The sequence below is a fragment of the Dromaius novaehollandiae genome, chromosome 1 (genome assembly GCF_036370855.1).
Source record: "Dromaius novaehollandiae isolate bDroNov1 chromosome 1, bDroNov1.hap1, whole genome shotgun sequence".
In the NCBI taxonomy this organism is placed as follows: Eukaryota; Metazoa; Chordata; class Aves; order Casuariiformes; family Dromaiidae; genus Dromaius; species Dromaius novaehollandiae.
The window spans coordinates 105,209,097-105,235,541 of NC_088098.1; the positions used below are offsets into that span (position 1 = coordinate 105,209,097).

The 26,445-nt window shown below is 39.9% G+C and overlaps 1 protein-coding gene across 3 annotated transcripts in view; it reads right to left on the reverse strand.

Annotated features, from left to right (window-relative positions):
* The window catches only part of CADM2 (cell adhesion molecule 2), a 675,129-nt gene extending 671,684 nt beyond the window's left edge, over positions 1 to 3,445 (reverse strand). For 2 of the 3 annotated variants that reach the window (XM_026093287.2, XM_026093286.2), the window contains exon 1: positions 2,864 to 3,443. In XM_026093287.2, coding sequence (XP_025949072.1) covers positions 2,864 to 2,924 — 61 coding nt within the window. In that variant the 5' untranslated portion in view covers positions 2,925 to 3,443. Of the gene's footprint in view, positions 1 to 2,863 lie in introns of all 3 variants that reach the window. The other variant, XM_026093288.2, reaches the window with a different exon arrangement.
* Between the last annotated feature and the right edge of the window lie 23,000 nt (positions 3,446 to 26,445).

A 26,445-nucleotide genomic window follows, 5' to 3' on the forward strand; every position in this document is an offset into this window, starting at 1 on the left:
CAGAACAAAGAACTTATTCATGTACAGAGCTGATGAAAAAAACCTGTGTATCCCATGGCCCACAAAAAGAATCTAACAAATCCATCGAGGCACTTCACAGCACAGTTTAGGGAAGCAAAGCAAGCCAACAGGAAAAACTATTTTGAAATGCAGGTATAAAGCTGCTGACAAGAAATGTGTCTAATATGCTAACTGAGTCTGCTAGCTGTGCCAAAATAAATGGCAGAAACAGAGTAAACAACATTTATGAAGTAGCACCATAAGATGGACCAAAGGAATTTCATATCCAGTGAGACACAGCCACTATTCAGGACAATCTTCTCCTACAAAATATTTACTCATTTGTTTCTCCATTCTCCGTCACCTTAGAAGGAGAAATAGCAGAAATTATTTCCTCTCTCTCCAATCTGAGGATTATACGTTTTCAATGTTCCCATTTTTTAAATAGTGCCCAGTAAAACTGCCTTCTGAAGCAGCACTCTGCTAAAGTGAGGTATACTGAGCGCCTGAGTGTTTTTTGATTGCAGTTTTAATCAAGAACTGAAAAAATACTTGCATGAGAAACTGAAATGAGGGAGACGTTTTATACACATAGAAGGCAAGCTGAATAACACGTTAAGAAGGAAAGCCTTTCCCCCTCTACAAGGACAGGCCTAATCTGGTTATTTTCAGTCAGGTAGAATCAGATTTGCATTGCACACCTTTTCTTGCAACATGTTTTTTACTTGATGCTGCTCACAGAGTTACATTTTGCCTGGCACACTCCCTAAACTGCTGTGAAATACATCACTGTTTTTAATCACCAGTTTACTCTTAAAAATGCGATGCCGCTGAATGCAGCTGATTACATCTTAGGAAAGATCAAATCCTCCTCCTCCAGCAGCAGCCCCGATTTTACTGGTAACAGAAAGTCAGTCCAGACGTTCCCCCCAACCCCCCGCCCTTTGCAGCGCAATGAATTGACAATTCACAGGGAAATGTAAAAGGCAGAGAAGAGCCAACCCCCAGGTGCAGCCCGCCGCACATGCCCCAATAAATAATCTTGTATAGCACCAACACAGCAGCTCCTTGTGCAGTGACGTACAGGGCAACTCATAAATATCGGTAAAGAATACAAATAATCTACAGTATAAAACTGCCATTTACAGTTGCCAAATGTACTCCCCCTTCCCTTCAATGCTTCCACAATCTGTAACTTCCTCGGGAGGTGAAGTTGGGGTACTCATAGGTTTCTGAATGGTGCGGGGATGATCCTCCGGCGCCCAGAAGGTTACCTCCGCTTCTGGTATGGGCTGTAATTTACTGATCTCTCTGGAGATCTCTCGACACATGACGCAGCCGAGAGAAACGTGAAATATATTAAACTTGACATGAAATGACATGACGGAGGCGAGAGAAAGAAAAATCTTACAAGGTCACTTAGTTTAATCGGCTGTTCACTTCTCATACCCCAACCGAAACACACCACACGCTGCGCAAGGCAAAGGGAGAGAGATACCTCCGTCCCTCCGGCCACCCGAAGCCGTCCTGCGGATTACGAGCCCGCCAGGAAGTTGCTGCGTGACGGCTCCCTGACCCCGCTTACACCCGCCGGAGGCCGCCGAGCTGCGGCGCCGGGGGCGGCCGCCGCCTCCCCCCTCACACACACACTCTCCCGCCCGACCGTTACATCCCCCCGCGCCCGCTCCGCTCCTCTCCGCCCCGCCCCGCGCGGCGCGGCGCCCCGCAGGGCCGCCAGGGCAGGGGGTGAGCGGCGCCGGCCGCCCCTCCGCCGCCATCCCGCGGCCGCGGCGGCCGAGGCCGGCGCTGCCCGCCGGGAGCAGTGCCCCGCGCGCTTGGGTCTCCTCTCGCCTTCCCCAAGGCCGAGAGAGAGAGGTCTCGGGAGCCGGTGAGATTTCCCGCACGCACGCCAGTCATTTGCATGATAATAGTGTTTCGTAGGTTTCCCTCCACTGCGGTCGCAGCGGTTGTTACATTTCACTTGAAAGGATAATATTAATTAAGAAGAGAGGTGGTGATGGTGCGATGGGAACGAAGGCGGAGGTGGGGAGGAGGAGGAGGAGAGGAAAGAGAAATATATCGAGTCTGGAAACTAGCTGCAGGAGGAGATTCGTTTAAAACAGGATATTAAAGAGAGAGATTCGCTTCTGAAACCTCGGCTCATTCGATGGGGTTTTTTTAATATTACATATATACATATTATATATATAAATATATATATATGTATGTATTCTTGCCGGTGGCATGAGCCATGCACGGACTCTTCCCCCCCCCCCCCCACCGCCTCTCCGTCGGGGAGGCATGTTTAAAACCCACACATTTCCCTGGGATGTTGTTGCAGTGCACACGCTGCTGCTGCACTCGCACTTTCAGAGGCACGTTTGTGGCGGATGAATGAGGGCGAAACGGCTGGATGAGAGGGAAGGAAGGTTACGGGGAGTTGAAGGGGTGGTTGCAAAGGTAGGCGGGAGGGCGAAGGGGAGAGGAGGGCGGTTAAGGGCGGGAAGAGGTTGAAGGGGGGAAGGGCGGAAAGGGTTAACAGCCGTGCAGCGCTGTAGCGCTGGAAAGCGCTATCCAAATGCTAGCGCGAGCAGCGGGAGGCTGAGGGAGGCAGGGGAGGGGTGCAGGGGAGGAGAGGGCACCTGGGGCAAGGGGAGAGGGATGGGGGGAGGCGGGAGAGGGGTCGCGGGCGGCCGGGGGGAGCGCGGCGACGGCGCGGGGTCAGCGGGGACGGCGGCGGCGAGGCCGCGCGGGGGAGGGGCGGGGATGGGGAGAGGGGCCGGGGATGCCCCAGGCCGCCGCTGCTGCCCCCTGCCGGGTCCCTCCCCGCGCGGAGCAGGCAGAGGTGTGGAGGAGGCGGTACCTTGTATGAGGATCCCGCAGAGGCTGTAGAAGCGCAGGAGCGCGCCGGGCTTCAGCCGCATTCTGGGGGCTCCCCTCGGGCTGGGTGGGCGCCAGGCACACAGATCCGCAGCCTCCTGCCGCTCCGCTCTCCGGGCGCTTCCTTCCCCCCGCAGGAGCCGCCGCCGCCGCCGCCTCCGCCGCAGTGTCTCCCTCGCTGTATCCAGTGGGGTGAGGAGGAGGAGGAGGAGAAGGAGGAGGAGGAGGAGGACCAGGGTCGCGGGGGTGGATTGGGGAGGGAGGAGGGGGGGAGCGGCTCTCTCCGCCGGTTCCGGCGCTGCTGGGCAGGTTCCCCCGTCGGAGCGGTGCCGTCTGCCCCCTCCGCTTCCCCTGGCCCCGACGGCGCGTCCGCACGCCCGCCTGTCCCGTCTGCCGCTCCCGGGCTGCGCGCGGCGGCGGGGGCGCCCGGCTGCGCTCGCGGCTGGAGGCTCGCGCGGGCGCTCGCGCCGCGGCGCGCGGGGAGGCTGCTCCGCTCCAAGCCGCTTCCCGGCTCGAGACACAAGGGCAATCTCCGCTTGCGAGGCTCCCCTGGCCTCGCCCCGCCCCCGCCGCGCCGTCCCCGCCCGCTTCGGGCCGGCCCCGCCCCGGGCCCCGCCCCTGGCGCCACACCCCGATCGCCGGCTACACCCCGGCCCTCCCTGCCCGCGGGCACGCCCCAGCCACCGCCTCGGCCACACCTCCGCCGCCAAGGCCCGCCCCCTCAGGTTGGCGTATGACTGGCAGCGGCGTCTCTCCAATAGCAAGTCTCGGCGGTCGGCCGGCCAGCCAATGAGGCGGTCACAGAGGAGGCGCGAGGCGGCAGGTTGGAAAACAAACGAGCGTTTCACGGAGGCTTCGGCCGCGAGCACCGTGCCAGACCCTACCTCCAGCGCCGCTGAGTGGCAGCCGGCACGGGCCAATGGCGGAGAGAGCCGGCTCCGCCGCGGCTCTCCAGCCAATGGGCGGTGAGCCAAGGGAGGAGCGGGGGCGGGAGGCCAGGCGCTGTCCAGAGCCGGTTCTGAAGCGGGGCCGGCACGGAAGCGGCCACCACGCGGCGCGGCGCTGGGCCGGGAGCCGCGGCAGCGGCAGCGACCGCCTCAGGAGCCGGCGCTCCCGGGGGCGCGAGGCGGCGGGGGCGGGGCGGGGCGCGCGGGCCCGTCCCAGCGCCGCGGCGCCGGGCTGTGGCGCGGTCGTTAGCGGCCGTTAGCGCTGCGCGGGCGGCGCGGACGGGGCGGGGGAGCCGCGGCGGGCTGCGGGGCGCTCGGCGGCCTCCCCGCGCGGCGGTGCCCTGCTCCGGGGCGGCCGTCACCCGGCGGGGCGCGGCGGGGAGGTGGAAAACCGGCGTGAGACGCGGTCTTGCCGCCGCCGTCCGGCTTTGCGGGAGGAAGTGGGGCCTAGAGCCGGGCAGCGAAGCGGAGCTGAGTGGGGGCGGGCGAGGCGTTTCTCCTTTCGCTCCCCTCAGCCTCAGCGGTGCCTTCGCCCCGTGGTGGACGTGTGGAGGCGGCTCGGAGGTAACGGCCGCCGCCGGTGCCCCGCAGGCGCGGGAGTCACCGCCAGCGCACCGCGCTCGCCTCGCGCTGGCTGCAGGTCGGGGCCTGCGAGCTCCTGACGGCCGGCCGGGTGGAAAGGGAGGGCGGTAGCCCCAGGGGCGATGGGAGAGCCAGCCGCTGTGAAGAGGACCCAGCCATTTTGCTTCCCGTCCTTATAAGGGAGGCATAAACCTCCTTCTCCTCCACTGGCTTTTCCTCCAGCATGCCTGGAAGCAGCAGGTGAGAGAAAGCCTGACTGAGTCTCCCGTGGCTTCAGGATTAAATGTGAGCCTCTGTAAGGAAAGAAAGTACACTTTCATCACAGTAGTAATGGGACTGGCTCCTCTTTAAGGTAACCAAACAATAGCAATGAGGAACTTTCTAGGCACTTGGCAGCGTTACCTAGCCTCTGAAGGGCATGGAGCAAGGCTTTTATTTGGCGGTTTTCATTGGGAGGGTCTGTAGCATTAAGCTAGTAGACCAAAATTGCTTATAGCCTAAAAGTTAAGACACTGAATGTTAAAAGTCCAAGATGGCAGGATACTTCTTCATATTTCGCTTTTAGTGATTAGCATTTAGTGTTTAGCACAGTACCACACATCTTTTGCTAAAACCTCTAGGTGAAATCAGAATACCTCATATTTAAGTTACTGGACCTGTGTGTAAATGTTTGCCCAGGGCATCTTCTTGCCTTATCTCAGAGAAGGCACAGGAATACACCTGCATCCAAATGCTTGTAATCAAGTGTTTCTCCACCTCCGATTCCATCCTTTTTCCTGTTGAGATTTGCTCTCCAACACAGTGCAGTACGTATTGTGTAGTACTTCTCAGAATTGCAGCCTTGAGTGAATGAACTCAAAATGAACTAAAAATGTCAACAAATGCTCAAAACTTGCGTGTTGTTTTGGGAGAAGGAATTAACAGAGATTTTGACAAAGTAAGTAATTTAAGTCCGTCACTGAAACAAGACTGTAATCCAACTTGAAGTGCTTTTGTACTAATTATATTTGACAATTCTGTACTTTTGACAAGATATACTTTTGATTGTAGTCTTATTTTAGGAAGCGTTATAGGAAATAACTTCCCAGCTTCCACATCAGAGAGAGTGAAAAGAGGTCTCCTGGCAGATGTAGAAATAAAGCACTTGTCTGTGCATTGTGAGGATTCCAAGTCTTTGTCACATTAGTACATTGGGAAAAGCAAATTTCTGTGTTCAGAAACACTAATTCACATTTTCCTCCCAGAACTCAGTAATTTTGGCATTCCATCATGCCCAGTGTCCGAAATATAATCAGAAATGCTGATTCCCACCATTCTATTCTCAAGTGGTGCTGAAATCAATCAGCAATATTTTCATTGGTTCGCAGAGGGGTTGGCGTTAGTCCTCCTCATCACACAGCAGAAATCTTTGACTGAAGGTTAGAGAATTAAACCTTGGATTCAAACCCCAGCAGTAAACCACTGCAGAATACCACTGGAGAAAAGTAACAAAAGCTCTTTATGTGGCATCTGCTAAAGTGAATTTTCTTTCTATTTTTCAAAAAAAAAAAAAAAAAAAAAAAGAGAGAGAGAGTGAATACCAACCAGAAATCCCTAGTTTATTTGACCAGCAATATATCCGAAACAGGAGTTATGATTAAAACTGTTAAAACTGCCGGATATTATGTCACCCTTTTTCCCCCGATCAATAAAGCTATGTAAGTTTGAGAGCTTATGTAAATTTATTATCACATCTATGACAGGTACTGGCCACTGACCAGATATAAACCTAACACCTACGGGACAGAACTTTGTAATTGGTCTGTGAAGCTGCACCTCATGCACAGAATGACCAGAAGCCTCATTACTTCCAGACTAAAAGGGCAACAGGAACTATTAAGGACAGACGCTTCAGAATAGAGTAAAAAGTAATATCCTAAAATATCAGCAGGTCAACACTGAAAACCAGATGCAGAAAATGAACATTTTATCAGAACTAGAAAAGATTTGTTCTCCAACTTTAGCCTGATAACCATGAAGATGAGACTTACAGATACTTTAAATACTGAACAACGTAAAAGAAAGTCATCTCCAAGCATAGTTCAGGAAGAGCCAGCAAGTTTTTCCTTTCATTGAGCTGGTAAACAGCAAGTTGTCAAGCTTCCCTCTTATATTATGGGGGGTTTTTTGGTTGTGTTCGCTCAAAAGACAGACAAACACTTCCTCTAGCAGAGCAGCCAGCATTCTTACTTGCTTCTTCACAATTATTTGCTGTTCATCTCTTTCCAGATAGAACATTTTTCACAGGTTTTGAATGGCTGATGAAATTGCATGCAGCCCTTATTGTCAGGTCAGATCCCTAACTTCACTAGCTTCAAGTCCTGACCTGCTACATGCTCCATTATTTTGCTCATGTGTATAACGCTCGTGTTCAGCAAAACTTTGGGCTTCTCTGTTGAAAGCGAAACTCCACCTCCTTTAGAAAGAGCCATCTATTTTGCATCGAGTCAGTCTACCTCCAGACTTCATCTTGAAAGAAAAACAAAATCTGAAGGGATAATTATGATTTTAATTAGCTACAGTCTTCTCAATAACATCAGCTGGTCAGTGCTTAGGGAGAAGAACCAGTAGCTGAAAATGATTTATCTTTTGGCCAAAACATTGTGGTTCTACTGAATTCAGTAAACAGTGGAAGATGTAAAAAGAATTTACAGAAGGATAATTACAAGCTGTAAAACATACCTCTAGAAATACTTGCTCTCTGTTATGTTCTATAGTATGTATTTATAAGTAAATTTTGAATAAAGGGTAGTGAAGAGAGAGAGTTCCAACAACAAAAAGGCCCACAGGAAATAAGTTATGGAAAAGACAACCAGTAGTGACAGAAGTTAGATACAGATTCTATCCCAACCTGTAATACTGCTAAACACTCAAGATCACATTTAAAAATAGTAATTCAGAAAGTGAGACTTATCTGCATGCCTCAGTCCAAAAATATTGTGATAAAACCCCCATACAGCTGCCACCTAGCCTCCAAGAAATATGTTTGGATAACAGGCATCTTTTGCATTTACAAGTCCTTAATTTTTATATTTGCCCTCTCCTACCAGAAAGTGGCAGAAGGGCTTCACTAGGACATATACCTTCCCCAGAAGGCTGTATCTGTTGCTGCAGAAAATACATTACTTTGGCCAGTGCACCCTCATGGGCTTACATGAAAGTCAGATGATCAGATGTACCCTGATTGACTGCTGTGTAATTGCATTTTATGCTATCCCTTTGGCATATTTCAGTGGTAGGGACAGAAGACTTGGGGTTTTGTCTGCTTTGGGTAAGGAGTTTTGTGTGGTGGAGGTGAGTTGCTGTTGTTTTAAATGGTGTGGGTTTGGTTGAAGCAGATTCCTAAAAAAAAAATTGGATAACATTTACTTACCAGATGCCAGTGAAAATGCATGGGTTTGAACAAATACTGTAACTACTAATTTAGTTAAATCTATCCAACTGTGAAAATATATTGGAGTGAATAAAAATATATAGACATAAAACGCATTGCATTTTTTTGTTTGAAAAAAATTGGCTTCAGTAAAGAGCAATTGAAGTTTGAAAATATGCTCCTGAGAAGAAATGTGTTCATTTCCATAAAACATATTGGTGTGTAAATATACAGTTTGTATCAGTTCCAGAGCAATATTATGAATTCAGTGAAATTTTGTTCTGTGTTAGTTAGTAAGATGAACCAAGTAAAAAGAATAGCATGCTGCAATTACTGCATATAAAATGTGTGGGATGAAGTCCTATGTATAAAGCAATTATAATTGTGAGATATTTCACTAACTTTTGTAGGAGAAAAACTCTGTAAAACAACATCGTCAGTGCAATGCCAATGCAAAGTGAGTCAAGGTCAGTGCATCTGGTATCGTTCTTATTGAGAAGTACCTAATGTACACTTTGAGTTGGTTAAAATAATTACAGAAAAGAATTACCAGTGATGACTGGAAGCAGAATATCTTATGCAGAATTTGACCTCTCATCCACATAATTTGTGGAATGAAAATAAAGAAGAAATGCTTCTGGTAACATGGTTCTACATAAATCCTAGTTAGTTCCTCCTCCTCCTAAACACTCAATAATTAGCAAAAATGTGTGCTTTGTCTTTTAGCCCTGAGCTAAGAAGCAACTCTTTTAGGAATTTTCAAGTTATTTTTCTCAAACTACAAAATTATATAACTTTAACTCCTTTTACACCTTTATCTACTTATGATTTAAGTACGTGTAATGCACATGAGAGCTTCACATTATAGTTTGTAGTAAAAAACATATTACTGCATGGAATTAATTACAAACTGATTTTCTAATTGTTTTTTTTTAAATGTACTCAACATATTTGTATATACTTTGGAATAAATCCTTAGCTAATGTCTTTGAAATATATGTTTATCTAATTATTTATTGTTACTTTACTTTGTAACTTCTGATTGCTTTGTGTTTTATTACTTAAGCACAGATCATGTGCTGTGTTGAGAGCAAATGCTTTTGGGCCCAGCTGAGGTGACACAGAAGCATTCAAAAACTGAATTTGAAGTTGTTCATTTCTGTAGAAAATGGTATCAGTCATTTTACTCTCTTAAGAGCATCTTTGAATACTCACACCAGCATGCTTAGAATGATTTTATCACATTTTCTGGTAGTTCAAGAGGAAGCTCTAAACATTCAGATTCAACAGAGGTTTTCAGACTAAGGTTTTCATGACAGTGGATCTTTACTTGAAAATGTTTTCAAATTAGAGTGAAAATATTTTAGCTGATCCAAAGCAAGACTCGAAGAATGAACAACTATGTTGTTTTGCTCATGCTAAAGGCTTCTAAGATGTATTTTCTATCACATCCACACTTAAAAAAAGGGATTTTGAAACTTGATAGGGCCTTTGTGTTGAGTATTCCTTTTGTTGTCTCTATGAAAATCAGCCCAAGTCATAAGCCACTGAAAAAAATACTCACAACAGACTTCATAGATCATAGTCTTTAAAATTTCTAAACATTCTGTGTCCACTGAACATGCTCCTAAGAATTACATGGTCTAGCAGCGAGATACAACAATACCACCAGACATTCCTTACTGCTGTTCTTTCTAGCAATTAGAACAAGATTGCAATTGCATCTGATGGGATAATGTTAGATACAAGTTAGGAGCTGAAAGTGTGGACTTGGCTTGGCTTGTGTCTAAACTGCAGGGTAGGTCTGATGCCATGATTGTCCTTACTGGGGACCCACTGAATTGTCAAGGCGTGCACACCCAGCTTCTCTTCCACAGGAAAGCAGGGAATATGAGAAATTGTGTAGTCCAAGTTTTGCCCTGACATTCAGACAGGATGTAGCCTGGGAGAACAGCTGTAGCCAAGAAGCGAGAAATACATCTGAGTCCTTCATTTCAAAGATTCACATTGACTTTTCATCTGTTGACACTAGGCAGTATCAAAAGGATGTCACCTGCCCAAAACAAAAGAAAGAAAAATGTTCGAGAGAGAAAGGAAAAAATAGATTAAGACAAATGTTCTGGGGAAGGTGGTTGTAGAGAAAGCACGAATAGAGAGTATGATGGAAAGCCTTGGTAAAATGGGACTAGAAGTTGAACAGGTGAGAAAGGCTGAGACTGACATCTGGGAGAAGATAAAGATTAGGAGCTACTAAGCAAAAGCGAAGTGATGGAAAACTGTTGTTGGGACCACAGGAAGTTTTAAGGAGAGGAGTGTGTGATCATCCAGGCAAGGTGCCTAAGATTAGCAAAGGATGATCTGGGGAATAAAAGATGCAAAATAGATCTGAAAACTGGAGCTTCAGAGAAGAATTGAGAGTGGCTCAGCACAGAAATTGGACCAAGGAACCATGGGATGGGGAACACCGAGACAAGACTGTAAAAGAGGAATAAGGGGGAACTGAGTAGTGAGTGATGAAGAACCAGAAAGGAAAGACTGATCCTAAAAAATAAATGAAGGCAGAGAAAGGACATAAAGCACGGGGGAAAAAAAAAAAAAAAAAAAAAAAAAAAAAAAAAAGACTGTTTTAGTAGTAAACTGAGGCAGCATGAGCTGAGAAGCTAGAGGAATGGAAATGGGAATGACACAAGTACCTACTGGTAGATGAGACACAGGACTGGAAAAATAACATAACCTTCAGACTTTAAGACAATAAGAAGAAATGTCTGTACCCATATTCTTTTACAGCTTGTGTCTAGCAAGCGTGAAACTCATCTCACTCTCACAATGCTTCTGTTTTTATTAATTATCTGAGATGCTTGATAAAGTATACATATCTATGATATTAAAATAAAGTATACATAAAGTCTTCATAAAGCTGCTCTTTCCTCTAGAGAATAGTAATTTACTATACTACCCGCTACTTTATGAGCTCAGATGGCAAGAAGTAAGGTGGATTTAAAGACTCTAAGCCTTCTGGTGACCTATAGGGATATCAATGTGGTAACAAACTTTTCCCTATTTCATACATTTTATGAAACCACTTGCACTCACACAAACATACACTCACACAAATGCACACACTTCATGTAAAAATCTTACAGTTATGAGACATTCGCAATGAAAAGAATTTGTTGCTTATGCAAACTTAATATAGCATTTCTATTTCTATATGCTACACTATAACTACATGATTACACTTCTCCCGCCTGCCCCTATCCCCACCTAAGTATCATTTAGCCCATAGGAAGGGGCTGCTCTAGGGATGATTCATGGTTGTGGGGAGAAGGAAGACACTGATAGAACCTCTAATTCATTAGTTGAAAAAATTGGAAAAATGTGTAATCAATATGGCATAGAACTGAAAGCAGAGAAAAGACAGTCTTAAAGTAATTGAATGATACCTTTGAGAATTGGATTATATTTCTGTATGCCACAGAGTTCCTGTGATGTTAGGTAAGTCACTTAAACCAAACGTTTTCACAGTGGTAATAAATTGATATTAATGCTTATTTTCTCAGTTTCCAACTTTGTACCAAGGAGTCATATCTGCAGATATGTAAAGTACTGCGGACATCCTAAAGCCAATGCGAGCTGGACTATGAACACAGAGTGCTGTGTAATGAAAATTGGTCACTCAGAATTAGTGGTTACCTTTGACATTAATCTCAATTAAATACCTCATCATAATGTACCTGCAGAATGAGGACAAATTAAGGTTGCATGAGTAATTATGAATTCTGGCATTTCTTAAGTCTACAGTCTTTGATTTTGCAATTTTAATGATGTTATCTTAACATAGTTTACTATATGTATTTGTTCATTTAGGAAATCAGTTATTTTCTTTCTTTTTATATTAGCTTACTAGCTTTGATTTAGTTACACTCCCTTGAAACATTTGCCTAATGTTTTTAAATCTATTATATCTCAGAAGCATAATCATTACAAGTGAACAAAGTCAGTGAAAGTTTCATGAGTGTGTTTTTCCTGAAGAGTGTGAATCCTTTGCGCTAAACCAACAAATCACAAATAAACACAGACAGGTTACTAAGATAAATTGTTACCTACAATTATTACTGCCCGAAAATATTTAACTGACCTCATCCACCACTGGAAGAGTGGAAACAAAAAGAAGGAAAGAAACAAAACTGAAGGAAATATCACCCAAAACAGCAATTTTGCTGCCTTTATAGCATGAACTATACTTTTTGTTCCAGAAAAGGTTAAATATCTTTTGATATTATAATTGTTACCTTATTCTGTAAATAAAACTTTTAATTGTTTTGGGGTGGAACATTGCAATTTGTCATCATACTGAGCTGTATGTGAATCACATAAATCTATGTAATATAAAGATTCAAAAGTTTTCTAAATTTATTTTGCTCTAATTTACCAGAGAGGTGAAATTCTGGTTTCAGAATTGCTATATAACAAGCTCTGTTAATACGTTAATAACGAACAAGGGGAGAAATGAACATGGCATATTTTTCCAATACTTTTCTTTTACATTAGGATGCAGTGAAGTGTTTTATTATATCACTTGCCATTGTGGTATAGGACAATCAAGTCAGGCAGAGAAAATACATGTTGTAATTTTTTGTGGCCATTAAAGGAGGTGCATTTTTTGTTTTCCCATAGCAAAATTACAATGTAGGACATTAAATGGGTTACCATCCATGATTCAAGTATCTAGTGCAGTGAGATACAAAATTTATAAAGGAAAATGTTTATGACAGAGGAGTACAAGAAACTCTAAAAAGGTTTTCAAGGTGTTTGTAATTGTTAAAGCAAATCTAAGTTCTCAGATAATCACAGAAATGATTAGTTGCAAGTACACTTGTTTGCCATTAATATACTAACAGCAGTTAAAAATAGTGATGTAAAAAGCAAGGTGTTTGCTTTGTATGGGTTTATAAGTTATTTTCTTGAATTCTTTATTAATATCAGGACAGTGCTGCAACCTATTGTCAGAAATTTTTAAGTGATAGAGGATAAGAGTAAAATGAGTTAGTCTGAAAATCAGCCTTTGCTAGGTACTGGTTTATGCGGAAATACAGTGTTAAGTAGGGACACATACATAATGTCATTTTAAAATTATTTTTCTAGGTTTTGGTTTTCCAAAGTGTTTCACATATAACAGTTATTCTCTTTTTTTCCTGTTGATTCTTCTTCTCTTCCTGAATTAATTGGATTGTGCTATGTCTCAGTTTTTAGGATCAGAATACCAAACTATGAAAAATTGCTAGATATAACTAGACCATAAGTATACCTTTAGTTTTTCTTGTTAATGTATAAATACAGAAATTAACAAAATACATCTGAGCAGCAGGACATCCACTGGAGGCTAGTTTCTTGCCTACAGCAGAACCCAATTTGATTTGCTTCTGTATTTATAGTTTTTGTATTTTACAGAGGGCAAAATAGGTTAATTAAATAATTACAGTATTTCATTTTAACAGTATACAATACCTATTTATTATGAAAAAGGTAAGCTGAAGAGAATAAATATAAAGGAAACCTCAGTTATGTTCAGTTCATGCAATCTGTTCATGCTTCTGCTACCTGAGGAAGATGGAAGGTGAGAATGGATACTTTTCCAATGTCCATACTCCAAAGTGTATCTTGATATATGCTAATTTTTCAGCATACCAAAACAAATTATTGGTATAGCATTCTGCCTGCCTTTCTAAAAAGTATCCCTCATTTTTGGTTTAGGTATATGAAGAATATTTAACTTATTAAGCTAGGATTTTCTTTTTTATAGTCTTCACAATTCTTTTACGTATGCCATTTCCAAAAGCAATGGTGGATTGTAAATGGGCACCAAGGTTACTAAACCATTCAATAGAATCTGGGAAGACATGATTCATTCCTTTTGTGCCTCATATATGAACATACTTTGAAGTTGTTAACAGTGTGTGTGTGCGTGATAATTTGAAGTTTGCTGTAGTCACAGTATGTAGAGTTATTGTGGCTTCATTTATTTAAAAGATTATGTACTTTTCTATATCTTGTTCAGGTGTAGTCGAGTGTACTCCAGTAATGCCGAAGTAAGATGAATTCATTCTGAGAAATTTTACAGCTTCTTGATTGTTCAAGTACTGTAGTCCTTAGTCACTCGGTTTTAGTCCCCATTGTTTGAAGCGAGTTTCTGATATTGTGGAATCAACTTCAAGAGTGATCTTGCCTTAGGAATGAGCCCAATTTGTAATTGTGCATTTGTACGCATACATTTGCAAGAGACAGTGGGCATTACTAGGGGAAAGTATTTTGGTGCAAGCACAGAATTTTGAGGGATTTCATTGCTGAAAATTCTTGTCCAACTGGTTTGGAAGCCAAGGTAATTATGCCATTGTCTATTGCTGAGCATTTCATATTTTTTCAATATGTGACAGCTATTTTACATCTTATTTTATTTTATTTTAGATCTTTCCTTCATCCCCAGCAAGAGGTCAATGATTATAGCCTTTATTTTTAATTTCATTTTGGGGGCAAGGGGAGGTAATATAGATCAAACTCATTTCAATCTCAGTAGGAAAGCAAGCATTTTGGGACCTCTCCCAGTAGAGATAGCCTAAGCTTTTCCCCTTTTCTCACTCTGCTGTCTGGGTTCATCATTAATCAGAAAGACTTCTCCTCTTGCCATAAGTGAGTTGTGGCTCAGTTATACTTGTGACCCTGATCAGAGAAAGTTATCACTTAACCAGAAGCACAGCATTTTGGAAAGTTGATTAAAATTCTGCAAACTACAAGAAGTATTAAGACTAGTATACAGGAACCGTAGGAACAATATAAAATAATTACAGTAAGTATAAATTATAGTGAGCAAATAATAGCAGTAGTAGTATAATAGTTTAATAGGGGGAGAATTTAAGTCTAACAGGTAACTTTTATTAGAAAACACAGAATCTCTGATGCTATGTTTTTCTCCTTAGCATCTTCCTGAAGAGAATGGTATGACCCTGGCTGAATGTTGTGGGCTAGAAAGTTTCAATAGTGTGGCACTGACCAATTTAAACAAATGACTTTCTCTTTTTTTAAGTTTATCTCTGAATGCAGAAAAGCACTCCTCCAGTTTAAATTGGAATTTTGGGTTCCTTTGGTTTGGAATCTCATGTATTTCCTCATAACCAGTATCAGACTGGATCTGTAATTGTATCTGAAATGGTAATTCTCTCCCCCCTCTCAAACTTTCTCTCTCTCTCTCATTGCTGCAGAAATCACGTGAATGCTCACAGCAGAGAGTTTCAGCCTGGCACTTCACTGACCTAGGAATTGGACAGGAGCGTCTATATTTTCTCTTCCCACTTCCAACTTAAGCCCTTTTTCTTGTATACTTAGACTATCCCTGCTCACTTAATTTGTTGTGGACTGCGCTCCTAGCCTGTAACTTATTTGGGCTGCTTGTCATTTACATTTCATGAAGAAACCTTTCTGATAACCCCAACAAGGAAAGACAAATTTCTCATCTATATATATGAGAAGCAACAATTACCAGAAGATAATAGGTATATGGATAATGAGACAGTTCCAGTTATTAACAGCTTAAAATTTTATTTGCAATACAGTCCTTACCTACCTAAAACTTCATTCACAAAACTAAATAGATTCAGTGTTAGTCAAGCTTATATAAGGGTACAATGCGGACTTTTTTTTTCCAAATCCAGTGTGTTTTTTCTATCAAATCCATCAAAATCCATTAAATTAATGGTACAACAAAATACACTGGGACTGTAATTTTTAGAATAATTTTTAGAAATCAAGACAGGTGATGCTTAATTTCTTTTTACTGCAGAAGGAATAGAGATTTTCGTAAAAAGAAATTCTAGCCTTTAGATTTATATATAGTTTCTTTACATTGTTGAAATTTCCAAAAGCATGAATGGTGACATAAAAATGCTGATACAGTAGTACGAAGTAAATTCATGCTCTTGAAATATACTGACCTTCGTCTACTGTGTAATTTCTTATGATACCAGTTAAGATTGACAGAAGCTTTCCTTATGTTAAAGGAATACAATTATACTTCAGATATTTTAATTTGTAAATTCAGTTTCAAATAATATTTATGAACATTTAGTGAATAGAAAACAATAATAAGTCCACAAGATAATGGACAAATGAGTTGTGTAGTTCTTCCTTGGACTTACTCCCAGTTTATATCACCTCATGCATGAGAAGAATCAAGCTAAGAAAAGTATGTAGTATTTTTGATGATGGAGAAATAACTGACATGGAAAACGTTATTTCTTATTATCATTTATCCTTCATATTCTTAGGTACATAAGGCATTTGTTAGTGTTCATTATTTCAATGCTGGGCTGTGATATTCAGTCTTCTGACTATTATATTGATGGACTAGATGTTTTATACATTGTTTTGAGAAGACCTTTCCTTTCTAAGTGATGTCTCTGTGACCTTTGTTATGGAAGAGTCTTGGTGACATTATAAAACCATGTCCTAAATATGTCAGTTGTATAATACAACTGATAGTTAGTGTCTGTCCTATCTGAAAGGCTTAGTAATATATAGTCAATGATGCACAGATGCATCATTCACCTTCCACATCATATGAATGTAGTTCATGCTTAAACAATCAGACTGTTGCTTTGAAACTGCTGAGTTCCTCTTTTGGTATGAACTTGTCCATGATCATTTGAATTTACCAGCTTCTTTCCCATCTGTTGATAGTTTTGACTATTTAGTTATTTTTTACTATTTTGTTGTTCTTTTAAATTTCTTGAAAAATTCTCTGTTCTCCATTTGAGGAGCACAGCATGTGGAGAAAATGTGTTATATTCAAATTCTGATGCTGCAAACTGCAAATTCTGAATAGGCAGACCTCCGATAGTGTTAAAATTCCATGTCAGGAAACGAATCTTTACAGCATTCAATGATAAATGTTGTTGCTTCTGGTATAGATTCTATTTTCCAAACACATGAATAATAATAAACTGTGACAAATCATGCTTTTCTAGAACATGCATGGAGTTTTTCCAGCTTCAGGGGTCCCACAAGTATGAAATAAGTATTGCCTAAAACAGAGGCAGTATCACGTTGTGACACCTGTTGGAAAGAAGGAATATTAAAAAAAAAAATCTATTCTGCTATTATGCTAGCTGGTACTTGAGATTCTATAAAGTTTTCGGGAATGCCCCTAAGCAACCTAAAACATAAGCAGGCAGAAAAGAAGCAACAGATTGTATTTTCCAGTAGTTTAGACTCTAGATAAAATGTAGGATATGAAATTCTGGTCCAGAGCTCTTTATTTTTTCTACTTTGAGATAAAAGTTTTTGCTAATCTGAAATTACTGGGATAATTCTAGTCTGGCATTAGTGATGGACACAGCTGGAAGAACCATCACTAGTAGTCAAGAATATTGTTCTGCAGCAGCGTGAATGGCTTGATACATGTAGGGAAATCTTATGGATGCTCAGAAAATTGATGAGAATCCAATATCCTCATGCCATTTAGGTCCCTCAAGATAACTGGCTCAAATAATTCCATTATATTTCTCTTCTTGCTTTTATTCTCTTTTTTTTTTCTAAGGAGTACCTGAATTCTCTCACCTCTTTGAATGGAGAATACTTTTGATTCTGTGTATCACAGTGGTTTCATTCTCTAGTTCTCAGTTTTAATAAAAGTGACAAGGGCTATATAAAATACCCCAAATACAATTTCTCTATTCCAGTCCAGTAATACTGCAGAGGAATTTCTTCTGTCTTATATTTGATACATCCATTTGTGCACTCCATAATTCAGTATGCTTGTTCACTCACATTGCATAGAATTCTGAAAGGTTTGAAACTTTATACACTGCTTCTTGAGAACTTTTGCTTGTTCAGTGTTTTGAAACTTATTGCTATAGAGTGTACAGTATTTCCTCCCTTTTTTTCCTTTCTTTTTTTGACCCTGGGCTTATTGTTTCACATTTCTCTACAATGAATTGCATAAGCCATTGCTGATAGTTTTTCCAGCACTTGCTGAATTATACTGTCATCTTTTTCTGTTGATTAACCATTCTTTTTCATCGTTCTGTGTTTTGTGTTATCAGCACATTTTAGTAACTTAACTTTCATTCTTATATCATTTGAACAAGATAGACTGTAATGCTTTTGTGGCACACCTCCAGTCACCTCTTTCCAGCTCAAACTATTTTCCCAATATGTATTCATTTAGCTGCCAGATATCATTAACTATGTGATCTCTTGAAGCCAAACAAAATCAAAAGCATATTTTGTATTGGGAAAAAATATACTCAAACCTAAACTTTGTTGAAATGTTTTACTTTCTTCCTTTCTACATTCATGAGTACCACAGCCAGTACCTCTCATCCATATCGAAGCTTCTTTTTTTTTCACTTTTTCCACTTTTTGTATTTCATGCTTAGTAATCTTACAATTAATTTTAGTATGATAACAATAAAAATAACATTGCAATAGTTTTCTTCCTAATGATTAAAAGCATTACAGAAATCCTAAAGATGCTCTACCGATGTCTTTGTCAAGTCTATTGGCCTGTTTTCCTCTTCATATCTCCTCAGCACAACAGAAGAACTCTTTGCTAGTGTAGCTCTCAGAGGTGCTAAGTGAGCAAAAGATACAGCATATGCTCAGATGTAAATGTGTTAATAATCCCATCAATTCCTTTGGCCCTTTTCATGTGAGTTATTCCACTGAGGTGGAGTTATGTCCCTTTATTGTTCCATGTGAGTGGACTTGCTCACCCACTTGGGATAATATGATGGATTAGGAGCTATGCAAGTTTATTCTTTAGCTGGAATTTGCTGAAATGTCTGTTTTATTATTCAGTAACCGAATAACAGAAAACAAAATACTGGAGAATAATATTTGCTGTTCAGTGTAGAGAAACAATAGGCTTATATTTTTCATCTATTTGATTGAATCTTGCTCACAGTTCACAAAAAGGAAGATGCTATAGGTGTGTGCTGACTGCAGACTATTTTAAATATTGATAGGTTAAGCTCTTTACAACAAGCAACCTACTATGAATAGGAAAGTAGACTTTCAGTTTGAATGCAGCCTCTGGCTAGCCTCTATATGCCATCAGTGTTTGAAATGGTTGTATAGAGAATCTTACATAAATGTTTACACTGTTTCTCAATCAGCTAACACTCCTCATTTACAAAATAAGCTACTCTAATGGTAAGACCATACTCTTCACTCCACCAAAGAGTCAAAGTTCTGTCAAGTGGTAGCAGACAGAAAAAGTAGATAAAGTAATAAATTCTGATTTAATTAATTCTTTTCCTACTTACCCAAGTGATATCATGGAATAGTCAAGAGCAATGTGAAAAAAAGTTTAAATGTAAAACCATTTCAAATCAGAAAAATAAGATCACCTCATCATTCAATTGTCTATCCTAGGTTTTGTAAAAATAAATTGAAATGGGAAATTTAGATGCTTAAATTTTTTCAGATTAAATTTTGCACAAGTGCTACAGCTGCTGATACTACTTAGTAATTTCACATGTGTTACTCTTTTTCATTCTATGGAAAGAAAAAGCAGAAAAAGCTGATGAAAAGTGAGAATGTAGGATTACCCAGTATGAGTAATTTGAATTTATTTCGTTTTCCGATGAAATTAAAGATGATCTGTACTGCTGAGTTCCAAGTCAGTGCAATTTATGACCCCTCTTTCTCATTTTCATTACACGACAGAAGGGGACTTAAAGTGGGAAAGCAAAAAAATTCTTGTCTCTAGATGCCCAGAGAGTAACAAAACAAAGCCAGTCTAGAATTAGTTTTCTTTTTTCTTTTTTTTCAGGACTACATATCTATACTAGATTACATCTGAAGACCATTCAGAAACTTCTATTATTACAGAATATGACTAATAACTTCTTCCATTTTAGAACAGATCATTATGTGTCCTGTACTCAGTGCCACTTTCTACTTCATTTTATTACATGAAGCCCTAATGATAGCCATTAGAGTTATTTTTCTTTTCATTTTGTTTGCTTTGCCTTCCTTTTTTTCTGCTAACACATCCAATATTAGCCTTTTGGTACCTACCCTTTTGGTACGAGAGAGCTGAAAATTGCATAGGAGAAGTCTAAGATGGCCCTGAGGTTCCTTAGAAACATCTAAAACAGAATTTGCATGCAGAAAAGAAAAACTGTGATGTAAGTGCATATACCAGTCTGAGACTTCCAGCTACAAGAGTCATCTGCATGGTGAATAATGCTAAAAAGGTCCTGAGATAGCTTGGGAATTAGTGCAATGAGTAATAGATTTTGATAAGCACTAATATGGAGATATAGTATTAGTTACAGCATAATATACTATTCTTATTTTGCAAATAATGGTGAAATTTCTGCAGAAATATTTCAGGTATCTACACAGAGGAACTGTCAATGGGATTTTGTGTAGGGATTTGTCACAGATCTAATTTAATTGTATAGCATTGTGCATACACATGATTTAGGACTGTAGATTTAGACTGCATCTCTTGGTTTCAGCAACTCCTCAGCTGTATAGTGATGAAAGAGATTATATAAGTTATTAATAAATGCAAAATAAAGAACTTGAATCCAGGCTTGGATAAAGTGGGTGGTGGGAGAACATTCAGTCCAATTTGCCTGTAAAAAACTAGATATATAGGAATTACCTGAATAGGTCTTTTCAATATCCATCCATTTCAGTCTCCTGGTTTCAACAGTGGCCAGCAGTGAATGACCAATGAAAAAGTCTAAGGCTCGTGATACGATGACCTTTCTCATGGTATATTCCCCCAGTTACCAAGAATTAGCAATTTAGGGATTTTCTGAGATGGAAATTACATCAAAGCCATCATGTTAAGATGCTCTAACTGGAAAATTTTCTGCAACTTTCTATATTCTGTGGCAATCCACAGTTTTGATTGTGTGGTATGAAAGTCATCATCTTTTATTTGTCTTAAGCCTATTTCTTGTTCCTGTTTTAAGCCTACTGCACGATGATTTCATTGAGCAAATAACACTTTTTACTCAATTTCTTCAATCCCTTCATGAGTTCATTACGCTTTGGCCACACGTTCCTTCACTCTTCTCCTCTAAGCTAAGGAGTTCTATTCTGTCTAATCTAACTTTGATAAGAAAGTGTCCCATGCCTATGATCTTCTTAGGACTTGCTGTGTAACTTTTCCAGTTGTTCTATATGCTTTTTGAGAAGGAATAGCCAGAACTGTAGATAGGATTCAGGATGTGGGCAGATACAGATGTGTTCAATGGCGTACTGTAGTTTTGTTTTGTCCCCATTTCCTACCACAATATTTTCTAACATTCTCCTTGGTTTTTTGCTACTTAACCCTGATGATCGGTGTTTCATTAGAACTATCAGGCAGTGACTAGGTGAAGTCTTCCCTGAATAGAAACTGCATATGAGAGTGTATTTGTGTACATATTTTGGTGGGAAGGGGGAAGGACATTGGGGAGTCATTTTGCTTTTGTTACATATGCATTCCTTTGCATTTACTGATACTGAATTCCATTTGCTATTTTATTACTAGTTCTTTTGTATGAGATTCTTCTGTAACTGTCTGGAGTCAGTTTTAGCTTTGACTATTCTGATTAATTTTGCATCACCAGTGGCTTTGTCACATCATTATTCACCCTTCCCCTGTAAGCATCTCATAAGCTTGATTTGTTTCCAGTCAGTCCTGGAATATGCTGCTTTCCAAGGCTGCTTTATTTCTACTGCACGCTATTTGTCCTGGGAAGTTGCTTTGCCTTCCATTGTTGTTTATCTGATTTTTGATTATGTATTTGTGTGTATTTGGTATCATAAGCAATATTTTATTCATTTAAAAATACTCTTTTCCAGGCCATATCTTTGCTATTATCCTGGTATTGAGATAGGTCTTCTGAGGTATTGCAGCTTATATCAGTTAAATGACATGATTTATGTCATGACATTTAACTCACATGGATTTGAACTGAAGTTTCATATATGAGGCAGCTAGAAGTTTTGGCTTGCACTACAGATTTCAGCAACGCTATTCAAAAACTAAACATTTAAACTAATTATCCGTAATTTGTAATTTGACCTGTATGATCATAAGTCAACATTTTTAAACAGGGAGCTCCTTGATATCAAGTTTTAATAAACTACTGTGGTTCTGTACCTTGCTTTCTCAAAAAAAGCTTTCTCAAAACGTTTCAATAGTGTAGAGAAAAGTAGATTATCTCTGATTTTTCTTTTCTTCTCTAGTAGTAGTTTTAAGTAAATAATATATATTATATAAGGTTATATATAATTACTACTTAAGAAACAGAGAAAACACTGTGTGTGTATTTTAAAAACATTCTTTTGGGTTATATCTTCTTATACTTTCATTTACATTAAGATATTGCAAATCACCCTATTGTGTCAGGAATAAATTTGTTGCCAGAACCTCTTTCTGCTTTTACTTATTTTTCTCTTTAGCTGTTTTGCATATTTATTAGCTTCTTATCAGAGATACTTTGAATATAATTTTAAAATAGGAAAATAAATATTTTCCTACTTTTTCTATCATGATAGACATAAAGGAGCACATTTTCTGCATGGTGTACAGGGAGTTAGGCCTGCAATTTCCATTAATAATGAACCATGCAGAAAATTTACCCTTGAGATGTACATGTATAGGCATCACAAACATTAATCATTAAAGTCATCCAGCATTTCTGAACTACTTTCTTATCCAAAAATTATAAGATATATAAGCATTGCATTCCACATTGAAATGCTTGGAATTTATCTGATTCATCTTACATAAGGAAAATGTCATTGTTCAAAATAAGAAAGTCTGTCTCCTATATGGTATTTTCAGTATAATAGTATTTTTCAGAGGTTAGAGGACAAACAGATCCTGCCACTACCCTTACATATTCAGGTTGTTCAGTACTAGTACTTACTTTAAGCTGTCATACCTGTGCTTTTCAAGCAAATATTAAGCCTATTATTTTTGCTGATAGAATACAGGTCTGGTGGTTTATCAGGGAGCCTACAAGATTTGCGTCTGTCACTTCACAGAGAAACTACCCCTCTCTTCTGCCAGGAATTTGCTAGAATGTGTCACCACTTTGTGCATCTAGGTATGCCTACCAGGGCATTTGTTTCCTTCCCTCCTCATCTAGCAATTTAATCTATCCATCTACGCAGTTAGCCAGCAATCCTGTGAATAATCATGAATATACCTCTCTGTGGTAAGAAGAACCATTAAGTTCAGCAGGACTCACTGCAGTAGTGTTACAGCTATGTGTTAAAATTTGAAGGATTAGGGCCTTTGGTTCTTAGAAGGCTGGCAAAGTTTGTGTGAAAATCCTGCGACCTTTGCAAGTACTTGTTGGCTTGCTGCTTTCTTTTGCTGATTCACAGCTGTAGGGGCCCCATTACTGAGCTCAGATAGAAAGAAAACATAAGCAGCTCCTTTAATTTAAAGGTTCTCAAAATGGTTTATTATTACTAAATTATTTATCATTTAATTTTTAAAAATGTCTGCAGATACATTTGAAGCAAGGTTAGTATCTGCAGCGCCTGAAGAAGAGGCAGCTACAGCAATTTGAAACTAGCTTATGATGCCATTCTCTTATTCACCTATTAGGCTTGGTTTCTCTACATAGGTAAGAGGAAGATAAGTAAGAATAACCTTTTCTCTCAACTGAAGGTTGGCTAACTTTCATTCATTTTGAGTGGGCTTGCATTAATCTTTATCTCTGGGACAGAGTCATGGAAACTGGGGATTTTGAATACGTTTACATGTTAATAGGAAGCTATTAATATAGCTTGCTTTAAGTATAATTGTACAAAAAAGTGTTGAGCTTTATATTTTACACCTTTTCCTGATGACATAGTCTTTGAGATCTCAGAAGCAGAACTCTTTAGATTCTATATTAGAGCTGATAGCTTGATTGATTGATACCTTGAAAAAAATGGGGATTCAGCTTTTTTTTGGAAGGCTTGACACAACTGGCAGAAGAATTCAAGCAGGAACATAGATATTTAAAAGTGGTTGATTTTCGCAAGTATAATTTATCTAGTGAAAAACAGACTTTAAACTTTCCTAGGCAGGAAGGGGCCAACGACTTCTGTAAATGTCCTTGATTTTCAGGAATATCACTCAGTTTAGTCTTAAAGCTACCAACACTCCACACATCTTTTATTCCATTACTTTTAAACTTTTACATCAGAACAAAATAAGACAAAGATAGAAAATGTACTTATGGTGTTTCTGAGCGCATCTCCTTCCTCTTAGAATGTTATTTCTTTCCCTCCAACTTAGATTGGTTTTGTTGAGCTGGTCTGAAAGAACTAATCTAAGTGTACACAGCTGCTTGAAGAAGACTTTGTTCCTTCTGGAGAAGAACCCCATTGGGAAAATATTCTAGCTGAGATGAGTGGAATTGATATCAAACTCAAACTTATAAATTATTTTTTTTCTGCCTAGCTGCCCTCTTCAAAGCACAAGAGCAAGCATATGTCTGGAATTAGTAATGCTACACAAGTTCCTAAATTCTGTGCTGGCTACCACCAGAGAGTCAAGCAATAAAAACAATCTCCAGGTAACTTGTCATTCGCAATTGCTCCAAAATGTATTTAGGAGAAAAATAGCACAATAACACCATCTCTGTGATAGCAGACTAGCGTGAGTATTGCACCTCTTATTTCAGTGAGTTACAGAAAACTACACATGCTCCAGTGAGTCTCAGTGAACAGAAGGGAGAACTAAAAAAGACAGGCGAACAGCATTTAGCAGTTTAACTGCCTAAAATCTTACCACAGTTTTAACAGATGGCTCTCATAGTGTTAGTGTGCATTGCTAAAATGCTGGCATATAACCTCAGTACAGTTAAATCTCAGTATTGCATGAAATACTTGGTGTATTCACTATGTGGGAGTGTATATAAACACATCACCTGCATGGAAGATGCATCATATGAAAAGTCAGCCCTGAGAATTCTTGTGACATCATCACAGCTCTCTTAGTATTTAATACTTGTGTCTCTTATTAAGATGCTATAGAGATTCTCACCACCCATTCATAGAACCATTCTTGGATTCTCAAACACAATCTGTCCATCATGGTCTTGGCTATTGTATCTAAAGAGACTCATTACAGAGAAAGAATAGGAAAAAGCTTCTTGTACTTAGTAGATAGAAAAATGGGTTTCTGCTGGTCATAATGCTGTATATATTTCTGTGCCTCCTATAACACATGCAGAAGCAGTTTAAGACAGAAATACTGAAATACAGGCCCATTGCCAGCAGCGCGTGAAGGAAAGGGGATAGTTTTATACAACAGGGAATAGCAGGGGCATTTGTGTTTGTGCTAGTGCAATCATACTAGTTACAGCTGTTTAAAGTTTCCCATAGTAAGAAGCTTTAACCTCTATTATGGTTTCAGAAAAGGAAATAAAGGCAGTAAAAGTAGACTGAAAGGCCTAGATATCTACCTGTCTTCTGTTATGGACAGAAAGGAAGAGAATATCTTGTTCTATGCCTAGGACAGAGAAAAGCAGACTAAGAAACATTCTGAGGGACATGGAATATACAGAAAAAATGAATGTGATGTATGTCGAGTTTAGAAAGACACACTCCGCATCTTGCTTCACAGATTTTTTAGTTCACAATAACTAAAGGGAACAAAAATGCATATTTATATGTATATGTGTTTGGCTCAGGCAGCGTAATTTGCTACACAGTTATCTGCATATTTGCGTACAGGAACATTAGAAAACACACAGATCTCTGATGCTTTTCTGGTGTTTAAAGATACAAGAAGAGGGTTTAAGAGGAGGATTCAAACTTCTAAAACCACAGCGAAAGAACCAAAGAAAAACATCTGAAGGACCTCTGTCTTCAAGAAATTGTAGGGGAAACGACCTCCTCCATTCCCCCAAGAAAGGGAGAGGAATGGGTTTGTGCATATCTCCTGAGAATGCAACTTCAAACTCTTATCTTCATTGCTGTCTAGCACTGAAGATTATAGGAAGGAGGTAGTAATTCAGTTTGCCTCATAAATGTGACTGTAGATAAAAGAAAGAAAACTGTTCTTGGAATAGTCTTTCAAACAAAGTGAAGGGTTTTACATGAATCCTGGTTGAAAATTAGTTTGTTCTTTTATTCCTTTTCTTTTCACTGTTTATTACAAAGGCAATAGACTAAAATTTACTAGGAGTGCAAACTTTTGACAACTAGTTGCTTCTTTCCTCCAACTTTACCGCAAGCTAGTCCTGGCAACCTTTTCCACAAACCTGGCAACTCCTTTGAGAGGCAGTGTCATAGAATGTTGTCTTTTCTGTAAATAGCAACATACAGTTTTCAGTGGAAGCAAAACCACTTTGTCATTATGCAGAGAAATCACAACTCTGCTCTTTTAAAACTATAACTGAGGTTATGTCTTGGGAAGACAGTAATAATTTTCCCTTGTTTCTTTTAAAATTGAAACTAGATTTCCTGTATTAAAGATATATTCTGTGTTTTGAAAATTGGATAGTGAACTCAAGAGATAGATAAAAAAAATGTCATGGTCAGGGAGAGCTGGCAGAAAAAATAGTCAAAGAGGGATTATGTGAGAGTGCAAACACATTGTAGCAAGATAAA